Raw genomic sequence first — 20,191 nt, 5'->3', positions numbered from 1 at the left:
CTGGTTTTCACCAGAGCCCGCCGCAAAGCGGGATGGTCTTGCTGCGGCGGTAGTGACCAGGTCGTATCCACTAGCAACGGCTCAACCTCTCTGGCTGCTGAAGATAGGCGCGGTACAAGGGAGTAGACAGAAGCAAGGTCGGACGTAGCAGAAGGTCGGGGCAGGCAGCAAGGATCGTAGTCAGGGGCAACGGCAGGAGGTCTGGAACACAGGCTAGGAACACACAAGGAAACGCTTTCACTGGCACGATGGCAACAAGATCCGGCAAGGGAGTGCAGGGGAAGTGAGGTGATATAGGGAAGTGCACAGGTGAACACACTAATTGGAATCACTGCGCCAATCAGCGGCGCAGTGGCCCTTTAAATCGCAAAGACCCGGCGCGCGCGCGCCCTAGGGAGCGGGGCCGCGCGCGCCGGGACAGGACCGAGGGAGAGCGAGTCAGGTACGGGAGCCGGGGTGCGCATCGCGAGCGGGCGCTACCCGCATCGCGAATCGCATCCCGGCTGGAAGCGGAATCGCAGCGCCCCGGGTCAGTGGAACTGACCGGAGCGCTGCAGTGGGGAGAGTGTAGCGAGCGCTCCGGGGAGGAGCGGGGACCCGGAGCGCTCGGCGTAACAGTAGGCAGTATGATAGTAGTTATATTCTTGTATATAGGAGCAGTATTATAGTAGTTATATTCTTATATATAGAAGCAGTATTATAGTAGTTATATTCTTGTATATAGGAGCAGTATTATATTAGTTATATTCTTGTATATAGGAGCAGTATTATAGTAGTTATATTCTTGTATATAGGAGGCAGTATTATAGTAGTTATATTCTTGTATATAGGAGCAGTATTATAGTAGTTATATTCTTGTATATAGGAGCTGTATTATAGTAGTTATATTCTTGTATATAGGAGCAGTATTATAGTAGTTATATTCTTGTATATAGGAGCAGTATTATAGTAGTTATATTCTTGTATATAGGGGCAGTTTTATAGTAGTTATATTCTTGTATATAGGGGCATTATTATAGTAGTTATATTCTTGTATATAGGGGCAGTATTATAGTAGTTATATTCTTGTATATAGGAGCTGTATTATAGTAGTTATATTCTTGTATATAGGAGCAGTATTATAGTAGTTATATTCTTGTATATAGGAGCAGTATTATAGTAGTTATATTCTTGTATATAGGGGCAGTTTTATAGTAGTTATATTCTTGTATATAGGGGCATTATTATAGTAGTTATATTCTTGTATATAGGGGCAGTATTATAGTAGTTATATTCTTGTATATAGGAGCTGTATTATAGTAGTTATATTCTTGTATATTGGAGCTGTATTATAGTAGTTATATTCTTGTATATAGAAGCAGTATTATAGTAGTTATTTTCTTGTATATAGGAGCAGTATTATAGTAGTTATATTCTTGTATATAGGAGGCAGTATTATAGTAGTTATGTGGATACAGAGACAAAAAGAGAGACATGGTCGCACATCCACAACATGCACAAATGATCTAACGCTTCTCAGCAATATATATAGAACAAACAGGTCGTTTGTGTACTTTATGATCATAAAGTGCATGAAGCCCGCCAGCCTCGTCACGGCCACCTGGATGTGGCGGGTCCCTAACATCCCTAGCATAAAATGCCGCGGCATCACTCGGCGACCACCACCGCCACGACACCAGTGCCCACGGGAGGGGGACGACCCGCTGGCCGAGTAGCCCCAAATGCCACTCGAACCAGCCCAAGGGACGCCCCCCCCCCATGCAAACTCGGCGCCACGGCGGGAGCAGCCGCCACGCAGTACCACACCAATGCGAACAGGGTGTAATGGTTCACTCACCATGGCCCTTGCACATATAAGTGAGCAGGAAGTGCTCTAGGGCCCCTCCCTTCCTGGCTAGGCTTCCAGTCTCTGGCTGGAGGCACATGGTGAGTGAACCATTACACCCTGTTCACATTGGTGTGGTACTGCAAGGCGGCTGCTCCCACCGTGGCACCATGTCTGCGTGGGGGGGCGTCCCGTGGGCTGGTTCGAGGGGCATTTGGGGCTGCTCGGCCAGCGGGTCGTCCCCCTCCCGTGGGCACTGGTGTGGTGGCGGTGGTGGTCGCCGTGTGGTGCCACGCCATTTTATGCTAGGGATGTTAGGGACCTGCCACATCCAGGTGGCCGTGGCGAGTGGAACGAAATTTATTGGATATTTCAAACTTTTTTAACAAATAAAAGACAGAAAAATTGGGCGTGCAAAATTATTCAGCCCCTTTTAGTTAATACTTTGTAGCGCCACCTTTTGCTGTGATTACAGCTGTCAGTCACTTGGGGTATGTCTCTATCAGTTTTGCACATCGAGAAACTGAAATGTTTGCCCATTCCTCCTTGCAAAACAGCTGGAGCTCAGTGAGGTTGGATGGAGAGCGTTTGTGAACAGCTGGAGCTCAGTGAGGTTGGATGGAGAGCGTTTGTGAACAGCTGGAGCTCAGTGAGGTTGGATGGAAAGCGTTTGTGAACAGCTGGAGCTCAGTGAGGTTGGATGGAGAGCGTTTGTGAACAGCTGGAGCTCAGTGAGGTTGGATGGAGAGCGTTTGTGAACAGCTGGAGCTCAGTGAGGTTGGATGGAGAGCGTTTGTGAACAGCTGGAGCTCAGTGAGGTTGGATGGAGAGCGTTTGTGAACAGCTGGAGCTCAGTGAGGTTGGATGGAGAGCGTTTGTGAACAGCTGGAGCTCAGTGAGGTTGGATGGAGAGCGTTTGTGAACAGCTGGAGCTCAGTGAGGTTGGATGGAAAGCGTTTGTGAACAGCTGGAGCTCAGTGAGGTTGGATGGAGAGCGTTTGTGAACAGCTGGAGCTCAGTGAGGTTGGATGGAGAGCGTTTGTGAACAGCTGGAGCTCAGTGAGGTTGGATGGAGAGCATTTATGAACAGCTGGAGCTCAGTAAGGTTGGATGGAGAGCGTTTGTGAACAGCTGGAGCTCAGTGAGGTTGGATGGAGAGCGTTTGTGAACAGCTGGAGCTCAGTAAGGTTGGATGGAGAGCGTTTGTGAACAGCTGGAGCTCAGTGAGGTTGGATGGAGAGCGTTTGTGAACAGCTGGAGCTCAGTGAGGTTGGATGGAGAGCATTTGTGAACAGCTGGAGCTCAGTGAGGTTGGATGGAGAGCGTTTGTGAACAGCTGGAGCTCAGTGAGGTTGGATGGAGAGCGTTTGTGAACAGCTGGAGCTCAGTGAGGTTGGATGGAAAGCGTTTGTGAACAGCAGTTTTCAATTCTTTCCACAGATTCTCGATTGGATTCAGGTCTGGACTTTGACTTGGCCATTCTAATACCTGGATATGTTTATTTGTGAACCATTTCATTGTAGATTTTGCTTTATGTTTTGGATCATTGTCTTGTTGGACGACAAATCTCCGTCCCAGTCTCAGGTCTTTTGCAGACTCCATCAGGTTTTCTTCCAGAATGGTCCTGTATTTGGCTGCATCCATCTTCCCATTAATTTTAACCATCTTCCCTGTCCCTGCTGAAGAAAAGCCCAAACCATGATGCTGCCACCACCATGTTTGACAGTGGGGATGGTGTGTTCAGAGTGATGAGCTGTGTTGCTTTTACGCCAAACATAACGTTTTGCATTGTTGCCAAAAAGTTGGATTTTGGTTTCATCTGACCAGAGCACCTTCTTCCACATGTTTGGTGTCTCCCAGGTGGCTTGTGGCAAACTTTAAACAACACTTTTTATGGATATCTTTAAGAAATGGCTTTCTTCTTTCCACTCTTCCATAAAGGCCAGATTTGTGCAGTATACGACTGATTGTTGTCCTATGGACAGAGTCTCCCACCTCAGCTGTAGATCTCTGCAGTTCATCCAGAGGGATCATGGGCCTCTTGGCTGCATCTCTGATCAGTCTTCTCCTTGTATGAGCTGAAAGTTTAGAAGGACGGCCAGGTCTTCGTAGATGTGCAGTGGTCTGATACTCCTTCCATTTCAATATTATCGCTTGCACAGTGCTCCTTGGGATGTTTAAAGCTTGGGAATTTTTTTTGTATCCAAATCCGGCTTTAAACTTCTCCACAACAGTATCTCGGACCTGCCTGGTGTGTTCCTTGTTCTTCATGATGCTCTCTGCGCTTTAAACGGGCCTCTGAGACCATCACAGTGCAGGTGCATTTATACGGAGACTTGATTACACACAGGTGGATACTATTTATCATCATTAGTCATTTAGGTCAATATTGGATCAATCAGAGATCCTCACTGAACTTCTGGAGAGAGTTTGCTGCACTGAAAGTAAAGGGGCTGAATAATTTTGAACGCCCAATTTTTCAGTTTTTTATTTGTTAACAAAGTTTGAAATATTCAATAAATTTCGTTCCACTTCATGATTGTGTCCCACTTGTTGCTGATTCTTCACAAAAAATGACAGTTTTATATCTTTATGTTTGAAGCCTGAAATGTGGCAAAAGGTCGAAAAGTTCATAGGGGCCGAATACTTTCACTATGCACTGTAGTAGTTATATTCTTGTATATAGGAGCAGTATTATAGTAGTTATATTCTTGTATATAGGAAGCAGTATTATAGTAGTTATATTCTTGTATATAGGAGGCGGTATTATAGTAGTTATATTCTTGTATATATGAGGCAGTATTATAGAAGTTATATTCTTGTATATAGGAGCAGGATTATAGTAGTTATATTCTTGTGTATAGGAGGCAGTATTATAGAAGTTATATTCTTGTACATAGGAGGCAGTATTATAGTAGTTATATTCTTGTATATAGGAGCAGTATTATAGTAGTTATATTCTTGTATATAAGAGGCAGTATTATAATAGTAATATTCTTATATATAGGAGGCAGTATTATAGTAGTTGTATTCTAGTATATAGGAGCAGTATTATAGTAGTTATATTCTTGTATATATGAGGCAGTATTATAGTAGTTATATTCTTGTATATATGAGGCAGTATTATAGTAGTTATATTCTTGTATATAGGAGGCAGTATTATAGTAGTTATATTCTTGTACATAGGAGGCAGTATTATAGTAGTTATATTCTTCTATATAGGAGGCAGTATTATAGTAGTTATATTCTTGTATATAGGAGTAGTATTATAGAAGTTATATTCTTGCATATAGGAGCAGGATTATAGTAGTTATATTCTTGTATATAGGAGGCAGTATTATAGAAGTTATATTCTTGTACATAGCGGACAGTATTATAGTAGTTATATTCTTGTATATAGGAGCAGTATTATAGTAGTTATATTCTTGTATATAGGAACAGTATTATAGTAGTTATATTCTTGTATATAGGAACAGTATTATAGTACTTATATTCTTGTATATAGGAGCAGTATTATAGTAGTCATTTCCTTATAAATTGGAGGCAGTATTATAGTAGTTATCTTTTCCTGAAACATCACTTTGAATTAGTATGCTTTCTCTGTTTTCAGGCTGTCAGTATTACTACCTCCCATGGGGCAATGTAAAACCTGTGGTTGTTCTGTCTTCTCATTGGGAAGATATCTGGTATAGGACTGATGCACAGAACATTCTCCATCATGCAGTAGACAATCTGGTAGGTTTAAGCTATAAGCTTTTGTTCTGTATCCAAATGTGTGAGCTTTTTATGTATCTATAACACATAGATATTTCTGCATTAGAGGAAAATGACACAATGACACTTGGGGTATGAAAACAGTAAAGCTGTTACACGTATGGGAGCAGAGCAAGAACAAATTTGGACACCTTTTTGAATTGGCAGGGGCTTGGTGTATGGGAATGTGGTGAGAAACGGTGAATGGCGGGACCACGGGGTGTAGCGGTGTAGGGGGATGGGGCAGATGGTATTAACCCCAGGGTCAAGGTGTTATTAACCCCTAATGTACGTGATGCCAGAGTGTTTTTTGGGTATCGGGAACCACCCAAACTAGTCAGTGAAATGAGAGTCCACGACCAGGTTATGTTTTAACGAAGACTTTACTGAGGTCAGATAGTTGTTATAGTCTCTACAGCTTGGCCAGAATCCCAGAGAGGTGGCCAGAAACACAGAAGGACCTCGCAGCTTGCTGGGACCAATTATACCTGTAATGGACTTTAGATCATTGACTTTAGGCTTGACTGTACTGCAGGTAGCGACAGCAGACATAGACTTGACTTACTGGAAGTGACTGTAGATTTGAGGCCTTCCAGGGAGCTGGACACGAGCACTGAGACATCTGGTCTTGACTGTACCCCAGTAGAAAGAGAGAGAAAAGAAAGCTAAATGTAATGGCTGCCCCCTTATAAAGGGGGCTGAGCCAAAAGCCCATAGGTCAAGCTGCGGGTCATGTGTTAAGCTGGTGCTCTCTGGGTAACATAAACATAACATGTGACATCTCACAGGTCCTTTAGACAATTACATTAGTCCTTTATACTGTCTACACATTAGCATACTGACTATATACCTATTACAATAAATATCATTGTGCTAACAGCAGGGGAGACACTGCAGGGGAGCCCCCAGGTCACTGAGGACTCCACCTGACAGGGCCTAAGTGTAGTACAGGACCATGTTCTGTACTGGGACATTACAGGAAGAAAAACTATTTGGCTCTTTTCGTAACGTATATGTCAATGACTAAGCTGGACATGAAGTCGTGGAGGTACTTGGTGGTTATCACATGCTTCTCCTTGTCTGCAGGAAGCTAACATGGAAAAGGTCCACCTCGCGGTTAAAGCCAAGTGTTCTCCATATGACCTGGACTTGTTGGTCAGTCGTCTGGTTGATGCCATCATCAGTGACTGCAGGTACAGAGGCCCCTTTATAGTCATGTTTCCTTTCATTCTCACTGTTTTGCAAACTTAGGCTTGAATGAATCCACTGGGAAATACTGTGTAAAATGAGTGTAACCATTACTGAGGCAGCCATAATAGCTATAAGGCTGCACACAGGGGTTGGGGGTCATTTATCATTAGCTTTACACCAGTTCAATGTTCTAAATGTCCCGGCAAATTTTGGGCAGTCAGCATTAGGTTACAAGGCAATGATTCAGCCTACAGAAGCTATGACACACCTCCATGTGCCATCAGTAACCACCACATCTGCAGCTATGGTGCCCAGTGGACAACACATCAATCTACATCATATCGCACAATTTGAAGCCCGCCATTAAGGCAATGTGACATCTTAATATTTCTACGACAAAACGTCTAATTTTTACTGTGATTTAAAAAATTATTTACAAAATTGCTGCAAAAACAACCAAACATCTTATCAGTTCACCAGGGTTAACACCAGCACTAGAGGGAAATTATAAGTATTCATTAGGGTGGTGTGAATTAGGGATCGGGCGAGAATAAGAATCAGTGCACCACAAGGGCACAAAAGCCTCATTTTAAAATATTATTTAATTATTTATTTTTGTCCAGCTATCCTTTACCGGATGTCCCATCAATACCTGGAACTACCCACCTGGACCTTTATATCTATGTCCTCCGACGGTCTAACTTGAGCCAGATCGTCCAGTCGGCGTTGAAGATAAAGCACGAGGAATGTGAGCTCATGGTCGTGCTGGAGCAGGCGGAGGACTGGTTACTGAGACTAAAGTCTCTAGCTGAGGAGGTAACAGCTTGTCTTTCAAAGTACAGGAAACTGTGTGGGTGTCCAGACATAGAAGTAGTTTGATTATTTTTGCAGCCATACACATTATAGTCCGTATTAGCCATTACCATGATTGAGACTGGTCTTATATGATCAATAACACTGGGGCCAAGGATGAATTACCTTTCTGAGAAATTTCTTTCTGATTGTGGATGAAACATCTTTCGTCAAAGTATTGAATGAAGATTTCGGACACAACCGACTTCTTTTCAGGCGATGACATTGTGTCATAGGGCGACTAAATCGGTTTGTTATTACGTGTCACTCAAAGGACGTACATCGTAACTTCAGTCTAATGTGTGCGAGAAGCGAGAAGATACAGATTGATGTTCCTCCTCCCACAAGTGCTTACAATGCATTTGGAAAGGGGTACTCTGACATCTTATCCCCTATCCAAAGGACCCCCGCGGTCTCGGGCCCGGCACCCCAGACATCTGGTGCACAGAGTGGGACGGAGGCCCCTGACGTCATGGTCACTCCCCACTAGTGACGTCACGGCCAAGCCCCTTCAATGCAAGTCTATGGGAGGGGGCGTGATGGCCATCACGCCCCCTCCCATAGACTTGCATTGAGGGGGGTGACCGTGACGTCACGAGCCTCCGGCGCTGCTCCCGACGCTCTAAACTAATGCCGGGTGCATCAGGGAGTCCGGAGTCAGGGATCAGACATCTTATCCCCTATACTTTGGATAGGGGATAAGATGTCTAGGGGTGGAGTATTCCTTTAAGACACTGTTCTCCCATTTTTGTTATGTTGAGGCCTTGTGCTAAAATCAAAAAAGGTTAATCTTCCCTCATCTTTCTGCCCTCAATGAGAATGTGACAACAGATTTTTAAAACACTTAAAAAGCAAAATCTGGCAAATTTGGCATTGACATAAGTATTCGGACAAAAACAAACAAACCAACTGGTGCTACCAACTAAGTTTAAAGCTGGCCTTATATTTCAGCTATGTCTCTCCATCAGTGCCTGTATTCATAATTGGAAGCGAAGTGAATGTGGCTTACCTTCCCTAGAACAAATAGTTGGAGCATATTGGTTGTTGAAGTCCAAAATGCCCGAACCTTCTTTATCTTACATCTGTTGTCAGTTGAGTGTTGAGAAGCCCCATACACATTAGATGGTTGGCCAATCCAGCTGGAATTGGTGTGTATGGTGTGTTGCCAGATTTAGAGTTCCCCCATCCTATCTAAATTCTATCTTTTCCTTAGCCTGTGGTAGATTGGTGCCCAGTACAGAGGGATGAGAATTGTAGCTATTGTTCAATGATGAAACCATCACGTGTTGGATAAATTCCTTGAAAAAGATCGTAACAAATTTTATACATAAATTGGGGGAGAGCAGGACAGGGTCTTGGCATTATCACTTGACACCAAAATGGTTTATCTTTTTACAATGCCACCAAATAGGTGAATAGGTATTGGGACTTTTAAACATGGCCGGCATAATGGAGATACTAGACGTACTAGATAGTTTGTATGTAGATTCCTGCTGTCTGACACATCACAAAGAGTCCATAGAGTTATTATGCTGTGTTCATGTCTTATTTTTACCCTGTCCTTTGATCTGTTCTACTTTTTTATACTCATTTATTACTTATGTTCATATTATACACATGGAAATACCTACAGGAGAGGCAATCCCCCAAAACATAAAATATGGTCTCCCTCAAAGTGCTAGTTCTTCTTATACATTCACATTACTCTCTGAAGATTATCGGGCTGGTCCCATGATATCTATGGTATAAGGGAGCTCACTGAAGGTTCATGTTCTTCATATACACTCACATTACTCTCGGAGGATCATTGGGCTGGTCCCCTGTGATACATATGGTGTAAGGGAGCTCCTTGCAGGGTCATGTTCTTCTTATACACTCACATTATTTACCGGGGATCATTGGGTTGGTCCCATGATATCTATGGTATAAGGGAGCTCCCTGCAGGTTCATGTTCTTCTTATACACTCGCATTATTTGCCGAGGATCATCGGGCTGTCCCCTGTGATACGTATGGTATAAGGGAGCTCCTTGCAGGGTCGTGTTCTTCTTATACACTCACATTATTTACCGGGGATCATAGGGCTGGTCCCATGATATCTATGGTATAAGGGAGCTCCCTGCAGGTTCATGTTCTTCTTATACACTCGCATTATTTGCCGAGGATCATCGGGCTGTCCCCTGTGATACGTATGGTATAAGGGAGCTCCTTGCAGGATCATGTTCTTCTTATACACTCACATTATTTGTCGGGAATCATTGGGTTGGTCCCATGATATCTATGGTATAAGCGAGCTCCCTGCAGGTTCATGTTCTTCATATACACTCACATTACTCTCGGAGGATCATTGGGCTGGTCCCCTGTGATACATATGGTATAAGGGAGCTCCTTGCAGGATCATGTTCTTCTTATACACTCGCATTATTTGCCGAGGATCATCGGGCTGTCCCCTGTGATACGTATGGTATAAGGGAGCTCCTTGCAGGATCATGTTCTTCTTATACACTCACATTATTTGTCGGGAATCATTGGGTTGGTCCCATGATATCTATGGTATAAGCGAGCTCCCTGCAGGTTCATGTTCTTCATATACACTCACATTACTCTCGGAGGATCATTGGGCTGGTCCCCTGTGATACATATGGTATAAGGGAGCTCCTTGCAGGGTCATGTTCTTCTTATACACTCACATTATTTGCTGGGGATCATAGGGCTTGTCCCATGATATCTATGGTATAAGGGAGCTCCCTGCAGGTTCATGTTCTTCTTATACACTCGCATTATTTGCCGAGGATCATCGGGCTGTCCCCTGTGATATGTATGGTATAAGGGAGCTCCTTGCAGGATCATGTTCTTCTTATACACTCACATTATTTGTCGGGGATCATTGGGTTGGTCCCATGATATCTATGGTATAAGGGAGCTCCCTGCAGGTTCATGTTCTTCTTATACACTCACATTATTTGTTGGGAATCATTGGGTTGGTCCCATGATATCTATGGTATAAGGGAGCTCCCTGCAGGTTCATGTTCTTCTTATACACTCACATTATTTGCCGAGGATCATCGGGCTGGTCCCCTGTGATACGTATGGTATAAGGGAGCTCCTTGCAGGTTCATGTTCTTCTTATACACTCACATTATTTGCCAGGGATCATCAAGCTGGTCCCCTGTGATACCTATAATAGGAGGGAGCTCCCTGCAGGTTCATGTTCTTCTTATACACTCAAATTATTTGCCAGGGTTCAGCGGGCTGGTACCCTGTGATACGTATGGTATAAGGGAGCTCCTTGCAGGTTCATGTTCTTCTTATACATTCACATTATTTGCCGGGGATCATCAGGCTGGTCCCCTGTGATACCTATGGTAGGAGGGAGCTCCTTGCAGGTTCACGTTCTTCATGCATGGGTTAAGAAGGTTGGTGCAATCCAAGTTCCCCTCATAGGGCCCTCCATCTGCATTGGACAAAGAATTGGAAAATAAAACTTTTCTGATTTGATACCTTTTTGGCAAATCCATGACTCCTGTCAGTAGCTTCACCAAGAGTAGGTCCTGCCAGGGGCGTGGATAGTTGTACTTTGTAATATTAATCATGGGGCAAAGTCACATTTAATAATCTGCAAAAAGAGGTCAAAATGAAGCAAAGCATATCAATGGCTTCTTACGGTAAGAAGAGCAATTAAAACCACATTTTGCTTCTGCTGAAATGGAGAGTTGGAATTCTTCTATAAAAATGTAACCTTGGTGACTAAGTCATGGCAGAGTTGTTCTACTGAGATAGATCCAGGCTGCTGCCATGTTCTCACCACATAAATAGACTCAATTGCCCAGAATAGACCTTAAAGATTTTTATAGCGCAGTTACCAAAACTTTGATGACTTTTTTGCTTCTGAATAAAGCTCCTTACGATATTATTTTCTAAAGAAACAGTATTCTTCACAGGCCCATTTAGCCAATTTTGCCCACGTGTGGCATTTTTTGTGGTGGTACAAGGTCATCAGGACAAGTATAATTGTGCCTCCCGAAGATTGTTCAGCGTTCAAGTCGACATAGAGTTCAGTGGTTTCTTGTATCTTTCAGCTTAGGTTGAAGATCAAGTCTTGGGTTAAGAGTAGGTGGTCTCTAAATCTTCGCCAAGTGTGGTCATCGACAAAGTCTCAGATGAAGACAACAGAGGTCCAGGCAGCAAGTTTCTTGGCCTCTCCCATCTTTTCCATTATTGGCAGGAGCTCCCGTATGTTCTCCTTGCAGATAATACGAAATGTTAATGATGCCTGTCTGCGTTGTGGTTTTTTCTTTTCCATAATTTTCCAATTTTCAGCTATATTTTGTTATGTATTTGTTGGAAAGGTTCACTAATATTTCGTGAATCCGTATTTTTTTTGTTCTTTTTTTTCAGCCGCAGAACAGCTTGCCAGATATAGTGATTTGGATGTTACAAGGAGACAAGCGTGTGGCTTATTACAGAATACCAGCCCATCAAGTCCTTTTCTCCAGGAACGGGGCCAAGTGTTGCGGCAAGCACTGCGGAAAACTTCAGACGATATTTCTTAAAGTATGTTTTCATTTCTATTAGTGCGAGTCTCTTTGGTACAAGTTAACTGGCAGGGGTCAGCAGTGATTGGGCTATGGGCTAGATTGGATGTGACAGAAAAAGGAACCAGAATCTGGGCAGAATTTTCCTGCAAGAGTTTTCGAAATATTTGTAGAATCGGTAGAATCCGGCCAAGAACAAAGTGATATTATCTGATAATTAGATTCTTCTTTTACAAATAAGTCTGATGACTTCTCTATGAACATTCTCTCTAGTGTTTGACTATTGTACAGTGTGTATCAGAGCTGTTGGATGACTTTATTTTTCCATTTAAAGTCCCAGTTTAGAAATATTTTCATGCATATATGTATATTAGGTGATATTGTCCAGCGGTCAGGTTAAAGTATGGCTCCTGCTCCTGTACTAGCAATATATCTGTCCTATATGTTCTCGACATAACATACTATGTCCTGAGTTTATCAGTATGTCAGTGGTGTCAAATAGACCAATTCTTTGTTGGTTAGCATTGAACAACATCTCTGTCTCATGGTAGCCATACATATACGATAGCTGGGGATTCCACCCCTGTCTCTTCCTATCCCCCCATACACAAGAGCACTAGTGTTGGGCGTGAATATTCGCAATGAAAATATTTATCACGAATATCTCATATTCACGAATATCGCGAATATAGCGCTATATATTCCCAATTACAAATATTTTAAAAAAAATTCACAGTACACATCACAGTGATCATCCCTCCCTGCTTCCAACATGTGGTCTAAACAAGGCTCCAATACTGGTTACTGTATCAGACTGGCGCACGCGTGGAAATTCACATATGCGAATATTGATCCCTCCCTTCTTTTAGCTTGTGGGCCAATGAGAGTGATCATGTTTGCTGAAGAGCACGCGATATTGCGCATGCGCAGGCGAATTTTATGGCGAATGCACATGTGAATTTTATGGCGCATAGTAAAAAATGGCCACGAATATTGCGAATATATGACGAATATTCATCCATATATTCGCGAAATATCGCAAATTCGAATATGGCCTATGCCGCTCAACACTAATGAGAACTTGGCTCAGCATGCAAAGAGGGGGAAGAGATAAGACACTGCTTGATTACTTTGGTGGCTTGAGTCCCCAGATCCGGCACCTGAAATTCAACATGTCCGATCCTTCTCTCCCTAATTTAACTGTTGGGGTAGAATCAGGAGGCCACCATAGATATAAGACAGTTGTCTAGCCCTGACAAACTTGTCAGGTTCAGATATTCTCTAATGTTTATGGGGATTTTAAAAGGGTTTATTGGGGAGCAGGTGTTACCTTTCCTCGCTCCCTGATGCCTTACTTTTTTCTTGGTCCCCTCTTGACAATATAACATCCTTCACTGGCAAAGCCATGCCCATGTCCAATGGTAAAGGGCTAAGATGATGATGAGCACTATGGTGTGATCAGTGCAGGTGGGCAAAACCATGCCCATGTCCAGGGGTCAATGGCCTCACAATGTTGTGGCAACACTGTGTGTCTGTTTGTTCCCATGCAATGATTTTAATACAGTACCTGCCCCACTGTCTCAGCCTGCCTCCTTAAAATGGAGAAAAAGTTACAGTGCCGAGAGTGGACTGAGATGGAAGTAAGCCACTGAGGAGCAGGGAGAGGTAATAGCTTTCCTGCTTCCCGGATAAACCCTTTATAGCTGGTCTAGGTTTATTTTGCTGATAGCAGATGACACACAGTATTCTGCTCTTGTGAACTCACTTTCTACAGTTTGGTGGTGCTTTGGTACGCTCATAGTCCCTTTCAGGTGACTACAGTTTGATGGTGCTTTGGTACGCTCATAGTCCCTTTCAGGTGACTACAGTTTGATGGTGCTTTGTTACGCTCATAGTTCCTTTCAGGAGCTATATAGGCATAACTAAAATGGGTTAGGGGTTAAGGTAAAGGGTTAGGATTAGCAATAGTAGAATTAGGTAACCGAAAGAAACTTTCCTCAAGGGCTCAAAAATAGAATAATATTATATAGGTAGGGTAGGGGATTTATTATTCACTGAAAGAGCAACTAAAACAACAACTTACAGGTGTGGAAGACCACACAATAAAATGGTGAATATACCCCAGTTAAAAATAATTTATGACAAGTATAATCATGTATAAAAGTAATTTTATTGAAATATATAGTTTAAAAAATACATATATGTATATCTGAAATCACAGAATCAATTCATAAACGGTAGTATAAAAATAAAGGATATATAAAAGTATACCGTATATACTCGAGTATAAGCCGACCCGAGTATAAGCCGAGACCCCTAATTTTAACCCAAAATCCCAGGAAAAGTTATTGACTCGAGTATAAGCCTAGGGTGGGAAATACCTCATCCCCCCCCTGTCATCATCCAGACCCGTCATTAACATCCTCATCATCATCCCCTTGTCATCATCCCACACATCCCCCCTTCATCATCCCCTTATCATCCCACACATCCCCCCTTCATCATCCCCTTATCATCCCACACATCCCCCCTTCATCATCCCCTTATCATCCCACACATCCCCCCTTCATCATCCCCTTATCATCCCACACATCCCCCCTTCATCATCCCCTTATCATCCCACACATCCCCCCTTCATCATCCCCTTATCATCCCACACATCCCCCCTTCATCATCCCCTTATCATCCCACCCCCCCCCCCCCTTCATCATCCCCACACCCCCCCTTCATCATCCTCTTCTCATCATTCGCCCTCAGTGGTCTTCAACCTGCGGACCTCCAGAGGTTTCAAAACTACAACTCCCAGCAAGCCCGGGCAGCCATCGGCTGTCCGGGCTTGCTGGGAGTTGTAGTTTTGAAACCTCCGGAGGTCCGCAGGTTGAAGACCACTGCGGCCTTCAACATCATCCAGCCCCCCTCTCACCCCCTTTAGTTCTGAGTACTCACCTCCGCTCGGCGCTGGTCCGGTCCTGCAGGACTGTCCGGTGAGGAGGTGGTCCGGTGAGGAGGTGGTCCGGTGGGGAGGTGGTCCGGTGGGGAGGTGGTCCGGTGGGATAGTGGTTCCGGGCTGCTATCTTCACCGGGGGCGCCTCTTCTCCGCGCTTCCGGCCCGGAATAGAGCCGTTGCCTTGGCAATGACGCAGAATTACGTTCGCAATGAACGCACCTCTGCGTCGTTGTCACGGCAACGTGACTATTCTGAGGCCGGGCCCGAAGCGCTTAGAAGAGGCCTCCCCGGTGAAGATAGCAGCCCGGAACTACTATCCCACCGGACCACCTCCTCACCGGACAGTCCTGCAGGACCGGACCAGCGCCGAGCGGAGGTGAGTACTCAGAACTAAAGGGGGTGAGAGGGGGCTGGATGATGTTGAAGGCCGCAGTGGTCTTCAACCTGCGGACCTCCGGAGGTTTCAAAACTACAACTCCCAGCAAGCCCGGACAGCCGATGGCAGCCCGGGCTTGCTGTGAGTTGTAGTTTTGAAACCTCTGGAGGTCCGCAGGTTGAAGACCACTGCGGGTGGGGGAGTTCACTCGAGTATAAGCCGAGGGGGGTGTTTTCAGCACGAAAAATCGTGCTGAAAAACTCGGCCTATACTCGAGTATATACGGTAAGTATAAAAGTATAAGGTGGATGCTGGGGTGAGAGAGCCTGTATGCCAATAAAATAGATAAAGAGATAAAATAGTTCTTTGAGAAGTCACAATGCTAGTAGTGAGCTGCAATTAATGGTTATAAATAAGTAGATTGATAATAATAACTTAATATCTGCAGGGGTTGCATGCACAAGGTGAGGGGAAGGAGGGGGGAAGGGCGTCGTGCAAAATATGTGCAAAAAAATGTGCAATACTTGTGGAATTAAATTACCACGCAATGGCCGGTGAGGGCAAACAAATATATGTGATAGAATTATTGATTAATAACCAAGGCAGAAAGCAAATGAATAAAACATAACACTCAAGTGAGTTGCAACAAGTGCAAAAAATAAAAAAATTAATTAACCGTGCAAATGAAGTGGACAAGGACTTGAACATGCAGCCTAAAAAAAGGGGGAATAATATCACCTGGGTCACACAGTATAGTGCTGATAATAAGCAATAACAACCAACAGGCAATTGGCAGCAATAATATAGATAGCAGCAGATAGATAGCAGCAACTTTGAGTGGTGACTAGCAGCAAAGAGTAGTATGCAGGGAAAAAACGGTTTGGTATAAGCTGGCACAGGACTCACCCCAATCCACCCCCACAACTCCGACGCGTTTCGTCGGAAGCGGCTTTGTCAAGGAGAATAGTAGGAGAATAGTAGAATTAGGGTAGAGGGTAAGGGGTAGTAGGGTTACGGTGTAGGTTAGGATTAGTAGGGTTAGGGTTTAGGGGTTAGGATTAGTAGGGATAGAGTTTAGGGTTGGTGGTTTAGGGATAGGATATGGTTAGAGGGTTTTGCTTTGCGTTAAGTCTCTCTCCATTTTCAGCCCTGTCTTTTGGGGAAGTTGTACTCATTTTCAGGACAGGATAAGATAAAACAGAAGGGCTAGTTGGTCTGGGGTCATTGCTTGTGCATTTGAAATAAAAGCTTGATTTTTATTCTCCTATCATCGGGGTTCCTTATAAGGGCATGAAAACAGGTCACCTTTGAGTTAAAATGCTAGAAGGCGATGATTAAAAAAAACTATAGAATTGTATTTTTCTATTAACAATATGATTATTTCCTAACACCCTTTTTTCAGTTTCCACAAGAAGGGAATAAGGGAGCCAAGATGCCCGGACAAGTGCGGGTGCAGCTGTGGTTCGGGCTGTCTGTGGACCAGAAGGAATTCAATCAGTTTGCACAGGGGAAGCTTTCTGTGTTCGCAGAATCGGTAAAAGTCCCAAAAGGATCCTTATTCCCTATACACCACACTTTTCATGTTTTCTATCTCTGTCCAACATGGGAACTTTTATACTGTGTTTTATCCTGTTCTGTCTTATTTTATTCTGTCTTTTCTTGTTAATCTTGTCTTACCCATCCCATCCAAGAAGATTCTATCCTGTGCTATCATTTCATCATATCCTATTCCAAATAGTCATAGCCTATATTTTTGCGTATTCTGTTCCATTCTATACCTTTGCATCTTATTTAATTCTGTCTTATCCTATTTTTGTTATTATATGCAATTCTGTCCTATTTAATCCTATCCCCATTCTAATATATCCCATTCTAATCCATTCCATATCATTAAAACATTTTTAGAAGCACTCCTCCAGGATTTGTTTTCTTTGCCCATATCATGCACATTCACCATTATTAGTCCTACAGCTACATCTATTTTATTCCAGCTCAGCTGCATCCATGCATCCCATTATTGTAACTGAGTCATACGATCACCAGCCTGACTCACTTCATCATCTGTTAGATGTTTCCTGGCAGCTTCGAAACCCTTCCTACTCACATCTGTATACTGCTGCTGTTATCTCTATGGGATCAAGCTATATAGTAATTATACACCTCCCCTCCAGCTCTATCTGTATACTGCCTTTGAATAAGAAAACACATCAAAACTGCACATAATGTGAAGTGTCCCCAACCCACTTGGTCTAATCAGTTCTCCTGGGTGATATCCAGCACCAGCAGTCTAATAAGATGACCAGGTACAGTGATAAGACTCCAGCCCCTCTCTCTGCAAAGACAGAAGTCTCATGGAAAATGTAGGCAGCAATAGAAAATAATTTCAGTGATGCAATTGCATTCAGTATGGTTGTAAACTTATGCCTGCCACATCAGGAAAAACAGGGAAACACAAGGCATACTCAAGAACCTCTACAATATTAAAAACATTTAGCATTTGACATATACTGTAACATATCCTGTCCTATCATATCCTGGTCTATGCTACAGGCTGTACTATGCCTCCCTACTGGCCTGTAGTATCTTACTCTTTATTGTTCTACCCTTCTAAATTCTGTCTATGCCTCTTGCTTTCTTCCCACTATTTTATCTTATTTTTACATATCCCACCCTACTCAGTTTTGTCATATATTAACCGATCCCACCCCTATATACACTGGTGACTTCTATCTGGTAGGGGAGATGGTTGGAATCCAGTCAACATGACCCCCATTTGTAATATATTTGTCATAGCGATAGGACTGTATCATCCTGTACCATACAAAGTAAAGACAACAGCGTCCCTTGTCTTGCAGTATGAGAACCAAACCAAGCTGGCATTAGTAGGAAACTGGGGGACCACTGGGCTGACATATCCCAAATACACAGACGTGACGGGGAAGATCAAGCTTCCGAAGGATAGTTTCAAGCCCTCCAGTGGTTGGATGTGGGCCGGAGACTGGTTCATCAGCCCCGAGAAGACGTGAGTCCAGATTGTAAATTGAACCAATGTTATTATGTGCCGGTGAATGTGATATTATAGTTTTTCCTGGATGTGCTTCCTTTCTTAAAATCCTCCTCAATTGCTCTCATTGAAAAGGCAGAAAGAACTAGAGCTGGCTATCATGCCTGATCCTGATACTACAGGCAGCTGGTTCTCCCGAACACGGACTTCTTGGCGGAGCTGTGGCATAATATCCCGCTCTTTGTGTTCAGACTATAATCAGCTGATAAATGGTCGAGGTCTGTAAAGTATCAGTGGGTTCTCCTGCCGCTGTTCTCTCTAATCCACCAGATAAACATTTTTCTAAGAGATTTAGAGTCTGTTGGCATCAGGAAAGCCTAAATGTTTGCTGTAGAATATACCACTCCGGTGGAATGTCCATGGATTGCTTCACCATCTTTACCATGCCAAGGCTTCACTTAAGTCTGTTCCACAGGCGGCTGATCTTTATCATTTACATTGCATATGGCTATAAAAAAAAAAAACATAGGTTAAAGGGGTATTCCTGTATCAGAAAAACTATCACTCCAAGATAAATAACTTACTAATATAGTGTTATTACAAATTGTACTGGCTTCAGCATGTTTTTATGTGATTCACCCCTGACAGGAAGTTGTGTAGTCCTCTCATTGTCAGTGTGGTGTTGTCTTAACAGCTCCCTGGCTCCTCCCTCTCTACCTAGACAACACATCATCCTCTGCTCTCTCAAGAGGCGTGGCTGATCTGGTCTGTGAGCAGTAACCCCACCCCCTGAGTGATGTCATCACCACTGACCAACCCCTACAGCACCATTTTCGATTTCATATTTATATATTTTTATTTAGACATTTAGAAATAAATGAGATTCATTTAAACTATGCTCACCGTGTGCTAAATAATGCCACAGGCAGAGGAGCAGTCAGGGAATGAATACAGCAGGTGCTGTGTACTTGCTGTGTGAAGAGAGTGTTCACTGTGTGGTTTTAAAAATGTAGAATGGGACCCCTTGATTGGTTCATGTCTTTATACCAACCCTCACTTGTATAGGAGGGCTTAAAGCTTGACTGTGTCTGCAGACCCACGCCAGCACTGCTCAACACAGGAACCCCACAAGTGCAATCTTGCATCTGATCCACACCAGAATTTGCACTGTATGTTTGTATCTGAGGAAGGAACTCTCTGTGTGCCGAAACGCGTCGTCCATTGTTTCAAATAAAAATATTTATTTTCCTGTGCTGGCTTAAGGCTTCCCATTTGGGACCACGTTTGTGCGCAGCGCCTCTAAGACCATATTTTCTCAATTTTTCACGTGTAGCTCAAACTGGCCCTTGCGCAAGGGTTCAGTCCCGGTCAGAGGGCAGCAGCTATTACCTACTAAAACCATACACCCACCGGTCCACTGCAGGCATTGGTCCCAGGAATCCTGGGATTAAGGCTTGCCATCCAATCTGGTGAGTATATCACTTAGGTGTGGTGGAGGGTCACACTAAGTCGTTATACGTAAACTAAGGGAGCGCCCCCTGTTTTCTTTTTACCTCTTTTCCTACGTCTTGTCTCTAGTTGGTGTCACGATGACCAAATATTCAGTCAAATTTCAATAGTAGCAGGTTGGCCACACAGGAGTTAAAAATTCACATCATAGTAAATCTTTAGAGCGGTGATTTCTCCTGCTAGATTTACATTGCTGTGAAA

The 20,191-nt window shown here is 43.5% G+C and overlaps 1 protein-coding gene across 3 annotated transcripts in view; it reads left to right on the top strand.

The window, feature by feature from the left end:
• DYSF (dysferlin) overlaps positions 1–20,191 on the top strand; it is a 438,078-nt gene that overhangs the window by 235,114 nt on the left and 182,773 nt on the right. For all 3 annotated transcript variants that reach the window (XM_056552799.1, XM_056552788.1, XM_056552789.1), the window contains exons 21-26: positions 5,436–5,560; positions 6,665–6,771; positions 7,393–7,585; positions 12,018–12,173; positions 16,880–17,011; positions 18,333–18,499. In XM_056552799.1, coding sequence (XP_056408774.1) covers positions 5,436–5,560; positions 6,665–6,771; positions 7,393–7,585; positions 12,018–12,173; positions 16,880–17,011; positions 18,333–18,499 — 880 coding nt within the window. The remainder of the gene's footprint in view (positions 1–5,435; positions 5,561–6,664; positions 6,772–7,392; positions 7,586–12,017; positions 12,174–16,879; positions 17,012–18,332; positions 18,500–20,191) is intronic.

Source organism: Hyla sarda, chromosome 1 (genome assembly GCF_029499605.1).
Source record: "Hyla sarda isolate aHylSar1 chromosome 1, aHylSar1.hap1, whole genome shotgun sequence".
In the NCBI taxonomy this organism is placed as follows: Eukaryota; Metazoa; Chordata; class Amphibia; order Anura; family Hylidae; genus Hyla; species Hyla sarda.
Note: the sequence above shows the minus strand (reverse complement) of the source record. Positions and strands in the feature narration are given on the sequence as shown.